Source organism: Palaemon carinicauda, chromosome 3 (genome assembly GCF_036898095.1).
Source record: "Palaemon carinicauda isolate YSFRI2023 chromosome 3, ASM3689809v2, whole genome shotgun sequence".
Taxonomy (NCBI): Eukaryota; Metazoa; Arthropoda; class Malacostraca; order Decapoda; family Palaemonidae; genus Palaemon; species Palaemon carinicauda.
In genome coordinates, this window is record NC_090727.1 from 148,434,450 (window position 1) to 148,443,645 (window position 9,196).

A 9,196-nucleotide genomic window follows, 5' to 3' on the forward strand; every position below is an offset into this window, starting at 1 on the left:
ATAAACTACTTTCGTATTTCACTATGTCCTAGTCTAAGTCTAACTATGTGATTAGGACGAGGACTGCAGGAAAAATATGATCAGGTATTGTAAAAAAAATCAATTTGCCATACCATACCTGGCATAAGTCTATAGTCATGTTACTTTTAATTCTAAAGTAATTTACATTGTACAGTACAGTACAATACTATATGTTTATCAATTATGCAGCCAATTATCAGACATCTCTTATTCTACAACAAAACTACTTTCATTTCTAATAACTTACTTTTGGTATTTTCAAATGAAAATTTCTATTAATCAATGGAGAACTTTCTCGAAAAATATTGTAATACAGTAATTAAATTCCATGATACCTTTAATAATTTGTTGGGTTAATGGTATCAATTACTTATGCCAAAAATTCCTTTAGTCATGGCAGTGCAACTGGTAATTATAAACATCAACACTCACCGCATATACGTACAATGATACATTTATTCACGTCCTCTCAAAGCTCTTCTTCCCTATCACTTTCTGAGAATTTGGTTAAACCACTTCCCATTTTTCATTAGGATTACGAACTGGATGCTATTTACAATTCCACAGGTATTTTCATGCCTGATAAACCATATTCTACCAGGAAAATATATGCAGGATTATGACCTAACCTAAGGTTTGTTCCCTACCTAACCTAACTTAGGCCACTATATCTTACCTTTACCCAAGTGTATTACATTATTGTTTTAAGACGTGATCCAAGGTTATCCAAGAAAGTCCAATCATCTAAAGCCCTGTCCACACGATTGAGCATGCTCGACAGGCAGACAGTGATACCAAACCACAATAGGTAGTGAGAAGGGTTGATGACGTTAGAAGCGGTTAAACCATAGACAGGGATCTGGTACTACCTATTATGTGGTATCACTGTTTGCCCATCAGCATGCTCGATCGTGTGGACAGGGCTTAAGTTGCGATAGAAGAAGTGATTAAGGACATGGATTATTATTTTTAATGCCTCAAATTTTTTGGGGGGGAAATTTGTAGAATGGCAGACACACCTAAATAGCCCTAAAAGAGGCATCAATAGAATCACAAGGGGTGGGAGTTAGCCACAAGGGTGGGAGTTAGCCACAAGGGTAGGAAATGCCAACATTGGTAACTGTAATTTAGTTACGGGTATCTTATGGGTATTTTAGGTTAGGTATACCATAATCTCTGATTTAGTAAAATGGGACTGAAAAATAATTCATTTACCACTAAGCAGACCTGCGTCTTCAAGTTTCAAAAAGCTCCGTTATTTTTTTTTGCAGTAACAAGATACAAGTAATGACTTTAAATTCAAAAAATGGTCAGCTGACTTTTACTATATCACTGAATTTCACGATGACCACTGTTATACCAGATATTTCTCATCCTGAATAAGGTAAGAATAACAGGCTTAGTCTAAATACTTGCTATAATCAGGATACTGAAGGATTACAAGGCGATAGGATATTGGTCAAATTAGCGGTAGGAAAAAGGTGCAAGGGTGCATTCTCCCGACAGGCGAGACTCCGTATCCTAGGTTCGGTTAGGTGTACGTCGATAGATTATCATGGTGCCTTTTACTTGTTCCGTTATATTACCTCGACGGTCAGCTTAGTGAACCCCTTCGCCTGACTGAAGACCAGGCATTTCTACCCTAGCTAGGGTAGGCGTATTTTAATTAAAATGCATCCTTACATTCCAATTATTATATTGTCATCTACTCGAAAACCTAATTTATTCTGTTCCCCAATTCTGATTGCTCTTCAAATAGGGAGGGGGTTGTAGCAAACTAGGATATACTTCAATTTGCTCCATAATGTGAAAATAAACAAAATTTTAAGGTCTTGAATCCAAACCTGGTATAAAAAATATATATTCACCAGTATCTCTACTCATGAGCTAATCCACGCCTACCTTGGGGTATAATACGTTCCATAATAGGCTACCTACTATCCTTGAACTGTACCCACATTAGCCACTAGACTTTAAAAGATTATTTATGATTTAAATTCTCTGTTATTTCTACCTTAAAATAATGAGCACACAAAGTAAAACTAGAGGACAAATCTTACTTACTTTTCTTCATTTGGAAAATGTAACCGGGTTTTACTTGTCAACTTTTATTTGACCAAAGATGCACACAATAGTTCCACTCTATAGAAAGAGAACGCTCACTCCTTAATATCATTAATATATATGTTAAAAACAAATCAAACTGCGTAAAACTTCTAATTTAATATCTAAATTATTATTAAAAAACAAATATTAAATGAGTAACTTTCATAATTCAGATATTGCTTTTAATAATTGTCATGTACTTTCAAACTACATAAGGTAGAATATTATGATTATTTTCGTCCTTAAAGACGAAACCTATAAAAGAGAAAATAAATATTCGTATTTTTCAATATGAAGATGAAACTACATTTTATCATTATAAATATACGAGTTGAAATTTATATACCATTAATTTACCCTATTACTAACTTCTGCTTTAGTGTGACAGTTCGACACGTAGGAAAGCTATCTATCTATCTACAAACACACACACACACATACATACATATATATATATATATATATATATATATATATATATATATATATATATATATATATATATATATATATATATATATATATATATATACATGATAATTTTATCTGTAATACTTGCGATGTTTAATATAGAATTTAATATAGAATTTGCTAAGCCAAATGATTACTGACCTATATATTCCTGTTTCATAAGTAGGCCTACTCATGGATGACAGAAGATTCAAACCTTAGCCTCGAGTAAAAATATGGACAGGCCTAATGATTTGACTTAGCATAATTGTCTGTAAAGAAAGCTAAAGGTTGATCCTGACTCTGATGTCAAATTCACTATTACTTCTGATGGGTAAATATGTAATAATTAGCAATTTTATTATGATTTTATCACTGTCAGTCGTGAGTTTTTGATAAGCCTCAAATAGGATACCCTTTAATGTTTTATTCACTCTGTTGTATACTTCTTAATCAGTTGTAATGGTGATGATGGACTTATTTCAATTTTAAGTACAAGTACAGCAGGTTCGGAAGCATCTCTTATTTCTCTTTAAAGCCGAATGATTTAAGTCAAACATTTAGCAGTATTTCCACTCGGTGCTAAGCTTCGAATCCTTTGCAGTGCAGAAATACTTATCGAAAAAGGATTTTACCAACTGGATTGTAATCTCGTGTGTATCCATATACATCATCATCATCTCCTTCGTCTATTAACGTAAAGGACCTCGGTTAGGTTTCGCCAGTCGTCTCTATCTTGGGCTCTTAAATTAATGCTTCTCCACTCATCATTTCCTACTTCACGTTTCATAGACCTCAGCCATGTAGTCCTGGATCTTCTAACTCTCCTAGTGCACTGTGGAGCCCAGTTGAAAGTTTGGTGAACTAATCTCTCTCCGGGAGTGCGAAGAGCATGCCAAATCCATCTCCATCTACCCCTCACCATGATCTTATCCACATATGGCACTTGAGTAATCTAACACTGTCCAGCCATTTAACTCCCAATATTCTTCTGAGGGTTTTGTTCTCAAATCTACACAATTTTAAGTCCGATTTTTCTGTATAATTTCAGGAGATTTGATATCCAAAATTTATTTAACCTAGACATTGTCTGATTTTCTTTCTTCTAATCTTTCATTACGATATATATATATATATATATATATATATATATATATATATATATATATATATATATATATATATATATATATATATATATACTGTACAGCAAAAGCAGGGAAAAATACCCAGACATGTCCTTATTCATGTCTGGTTTGGCCACTATCATCACCACGCTGGTTACTGAGGATTGGTGATGGTGTGAGATTATCGTCTGATTGCTCTCAGCACACCAGTGTAGTATGGGTGGCCCTGACTAGTACAGCCTTGCTGATCATGGCGATACACAACTCCTTTCACCACGATAAAGTATTCCTACTCAGAAAGGGATATACTGTATATATATATATATATATATATATATATATATATATATATATATATATATATACATGATATATATATATATATATATATATATATATATAATGTGTGTTTGTATTAACAAAACAACCTAAATTTTCGTCTATCAAACGAACCTCCTATGAGGTCCTGTGAGTCTCATAGATAACCGGATGTGAGGCAATGGTTTTTTCATTGCTCTATGCGTGTTGACAGAATAACAAAACAACTAAGACACAAAGTCTGGTATTTGCTCTCTCCTCTGTTACTGAACACGAAGAGAATGGGCAGCCTATGGCTATCTATGTATCTATCTTTATTTGTGAGCTTTTGATGTTTATACTTCAACATCACACTGTAGCCAACGACATGGAATATATATTCAGTTATAACTTGCAAAAAGCTATCTTTATGAAGGAGAATTAAAACTAATAAAGGGATACAATATTCGAAAAAAACCTGAATTAGAATTTAAGAACCGATGATAGATATACTAAAACGTGAAGTAAGTAACATGGAAGAATTTTAGTGTTATCATTGTATAATCATAGTATAAGAAAATTAATACAAAACGATTATTGAAATTTAAAAGTACACATATTAAACTCTAAAGTATGAAATGGACAATACAAGGAGAATATTATTATTATTATCATTATTATTATTATTATTATTATTATTATTATTATTATTATTATTAGCTAAGCTACAACCCTAATTGAAATAACAAGATGCTGTAAGCACAAGGGCTCCAGCATGGGAAATACTGTAGCTCAGTTAGGAAAGGAAACAATGAAATAAATAAATTATATGAGAAGTAATGAACAATTAAAACAAAAGATTTTAAGAACAGTAACAACATTAAAAGAGATTTTTCATATATAAGCTATACAATTAGACTTATGTCAGCCTGTTCAACATGAAAACATTTGCTGTAAGCTTGCATTTCTCAAGTTCAACCGATTCAACTTAAAAGAAACTAGCAAATACCGTAAGATAGACAAAATATCTTTTCATAACCTTATAAACATAGACGTAAACAATCAGTAGTTGAATACAATTTTTTTTTTTTTTTTTTTTTTTTTTTTTTTTTTTTTGTAAACAAAAGCTCCGAGATGAAAATTTCAAGTTTGCTTGAACAGAAAGACATTATTGATCAATTGAGGTCACTGACTGATTGGGAGGTTTTCAATACTGGATCTCCTGCGTATGTGAAATAAAAAGCTAAATTGTTTAGGCATTTACCAACGAATCAGCTGTATGAATATGACTGTTCATGTCTATAGTTCTTTTACTCTGGAGCCACTCTTTGTTCATAAAAAGTATATCATTGTTTATTATCACCATCATCTCCTCCTACGAAAATTGACACAAAGGGCCTCGGTTACATTTCGCCAGTCGTCTCTATCTTGAGCTTTGAAATCAACACTTCTCCATTTATCATCTCCTACTTCACGCTTCATAGTCCTCAGCCATGTAGCCCTAGGTCTTCCAACTCTTCTAGTGCCTTGTGGAGCCCAGTTAAAAGTTTGGTGAACTAATCTCTCTTAGGGAGTGCGAAGATCATGCCCAAACCATCCCCATCTCCATCTTCCCCTCATTATTGTTTTATACACATATAAGTCTACTGCATTTAGGCCTACACACATACACACACTCACATATATATATATATATATATATATATATATATATATATATATATATATATATATATACATACATACATACATATATATATATATATATATATATATATATATATATATATATATATACGTATATATATATATATATATATATATATATATATATATATATACATACAGACATACATACATATACACATGGTATTTACATACAAGGTATATACTGTATATATATATATATATATATATATATATATATATATATATATATATATAATTTATATATATATATATATACATATATATATATACACACATTATATATATATATATATATATATATATATATATATATATATATATATATATATATATATATATATATATATATATGCGCCGCAAAATTATTCCATAGGTAGACATAAGAAAGACAGTAAAAAACCATCCTCAGATTAATGCGAGTCTTCGTGACACAGTCTCAGACGAAACATCCACCGTTGTCACTGACATTTAGATAGAGAACAGGATGCGTTCTGAGATAAATCTTACAATTTAATTACGAAATCAAGATAACAAGACGACGCCTTATTTTCTAATATAAACTAAACCGTAAATTAATAAGGGCTTTATTCTATCATAAACTGGAATTAAGGGTTTTTATATTTTATTAAATGCCTCTCAGAGACTATAGAAATATAGAAATATATATGCCTTTCAATTGTAATGATTTGATATTCGTAGATAAAATGGAAGGAGTATGACTAGCCTTCAGTCGAAGGATATCCTCTCGGGGTTAAGAGGAGATAATTCTTCTCATCGGAGCCAGTTCACACCATTCCCTGAGACAAAGCAACACCTCAAATTAATCAAGGTACGAAATCGTCTGTTTTTTCTAGATGTAAAGTTTGTAAACAAGTGATCAATTAAGGTTTAAAGGCCACTTATACTGGCAGAGGTAAGGGACAGTGACATTGCCCTCGCAATCAGGACAATGCCCTAGAGACTGACCATATATTATATGATCAGCGCCCAAGCCTCCTCTCCACCCAAGCTAGGACCAGGGAGGGCCAGGCAGTGACTGCTGATGACTCGGCAGATAGACCTATAAGCTCCCCCAAACCCCCCAACGTTAGCTCACAAGGATGGTAAAGTTTAAGACACTAATGGCACTAACAAGTTTGAGCGGGACTCGAACCCCCGTCTGGCAAACACCAGATAGAGACGTTATCAATCAGGCCACAAAACATGCGTACGTGTGTGTGTTCATATGTGTAAGTTGATTATCTCTGCCATATTAATTTGAATGTGTGTCGTACCATCCTGGCGATATTTTTACATTTATTTCAGAAGTAGGTCTTCTGAAAGCTATTTAAATTCTATAAGGGCATCTTTACTATTATTGTTTTATATTGAATTTCCTTTTATTCTTTATTTATAACAAATGATATCGGCGTCAATGACCTTAAATGTCAGGATGCCAGAAACTCCGAAATCAATCAATCAATCAATCAATTTGAATGATTCACTGTTTGAAATTTTCATTTTTTTTCTGCCATGATGACGAATTACCTATTTCAGCTTTGTGTCCATCAGTATATTTCATAATAATATGTATGAACATTATACATGCCAATTGAAATGCTATACACTCACTAACGGCAGTTATATTTGATTCTTGTGATACTTTTGTGGTCTTTGTCAAGTGTAACTACTGAGGCAGGGGTTCGAATCTAGGGCCAGAAAGCTAAAGAAACTCAAGAATTAGTGTATATATATATATATATATATATATATATATATATATATATATATATATATATATATATACTGTATATATATATATATATATATATATATATATATATATATATATACTGTATATATATACTGTATATATATATATATATATATATATATATATATATACTGTATATATATATATATATATATATATATATATATATATATATATATATATATATATATATATATATATATATATACTGTATATATATATATATATATATATATATATATATATATACATATATACTGTATATATATATATATATATATATATATATATATATATATATATATATATATATATATACTGCAAATAAAACGGAAAATTAAAATAAAGGGCGAATCAAGATTTTCCTCCTCTCGAAGAAGTCAGGGTTCACTCAATACGTTTTTTTTTTTTTTTTTTTTTTTTTTTTTTTTTTGCACTCCCCAAGAGAGATTAGTTCACCAAACGTTCAGCTGGGCTCCCCAAGGCACTAGATGAGATGCAAGACCCAGGCCTGCATGGCTGAGGACTATGAAGCGCGAAGTAGGAGATAATGAATGGAGAAGTATTTAATTAAAAGCTCAAGATAGAGACGACTGGTGAAATCTAACCGACGCACTTTGCGTCAATAGGCGTAGGAGGAGATGGTGTGTGTGTATATATATATATATATATATATATATATATATATATATATATATATATATATATATATATATATATATATATATATATATATATAAACTCCTCCTTTTTCTTAGGAAATGTGGCTTCACAGTATGTCACCACGCTCATAATTATATTAGGACTATAGACTATTGCTAAACACATCACCGTAATTTTTGCTTGTCACTCAACGTAATCGAGAAAATACCAGGGATACAATTAATTTCCAAAATCATTATCTTAAACACAGCAATGCTAAATTTGCACCTATTCTCCTGACAATCGAACGGTTGAAAATTATTTTAATAATTCATCGGTGAACCTTTCATTCTTTCGTGCATCACCGTTACAGAATTTGTAAATCTGAGCAATTTGTTTATTTTATTTTTCGTTTTACATCAATAATTAAAAAATGTAGACATTATATTTTCCTTATGTCTTTTGATTCACGCGCCTTGAAAGGTGGAATTATCAGTCTCCTTAACTTAGATTATTAGTGGGAGTATGATTATAATTATCACCGTATTCTATATATCAAACCTTATTTTAAATCGTGCATTTTATGATGGATGTGGTGGCCGATGTGGCAACGTCCCTAACTGGCGAACGCCAGACTGGGGTTCGAGTCCCGTTCAATCTCGTTCGTTTCTTTGGTCGCTAGAACCTCAACAACCTTGTGAGCTAAGGATAGGTCTGTCTGCTGAGTCATCAGCAGTCTTTGCCTGGCCCTCCATGGTCCAAGCTTGTGTGGAGAGGGGCCTTATGCGCTGATCATATGTACAGTATATATGGTCAGTCTCTAGGCTAGGGCATTGTTATACTTGATAGGGCAATATCACTGTCCCTTGCCTCTGCCATTCATGAGCGGCCTTTAACCCTTTAAAACCACAGTCCTTAATCGTTAAAGTTAACAGAAACGTCATTATTTATAGTAGCAGAGTTTTTCTTTTTTCTTTAAGGTCCTTCAAATATATTCAGAGTTAAAGGACCAACAGTTCTTTTAGTCGTAAAAGATATACAATATGTAAACACTAGTTTATAATTGCAGATAGAAGACCAATAGAAAGGA

At 32.0% G+C, this 9,196-nt stretch overlaps 2 protein-coding genes across 5 annotated transcripts in view; one reads left to right on the forward strand and one right to left on the reverse strand.

Annotated features, from left to right (window-relative positions):
* Positions 1-9,196, reverse strand: part of Hakai (E3 ubiquitin-protein ligase Hakai) — a 263,961-nt gene that overhangs the window by 49,455 nt on the left and 205,310 nt on the right. Inside the window, exon 1 of one of the 4 annotated variants that reach the window (XM_068370859.1) lies at positions 2,086-2,213. The exons of 2 other annotated variants lie outside the window; for them this stretch is intronic. In XM_068370859.1, coding sequence (XP_068226960.1) covers positions 2,086-2,095 — 10 coding nt within the window. In that variant the 5' untranslated portion in view covers positions 2,096-2,213. Of the gene's footprint in view, positions 1-2,081; positions 2,214-9,196 lie in introns of those variants that run through there. One more of the 4 variants, XM_068370860.1, reaches the window with a different exon arrangement.
* The window catches only part of LOC137637922 (uncharacterized), a 6,892-nt gene continuing 4,077 nt past the window's right edge, over positions 6,382-9,196 (forward strand). The window contains exon 1 of the mRNA XM_068370030.1: positions 6,382-6,540. Coding sequence (XP_068226131.1) covers positions 6,427-6,540 — 114 coding nt within the window. The 5' untranslated portion in view covers positions 6,382-6,426. The remainder of the gene's footprint in view (positions 6,541-9,196) is intronic.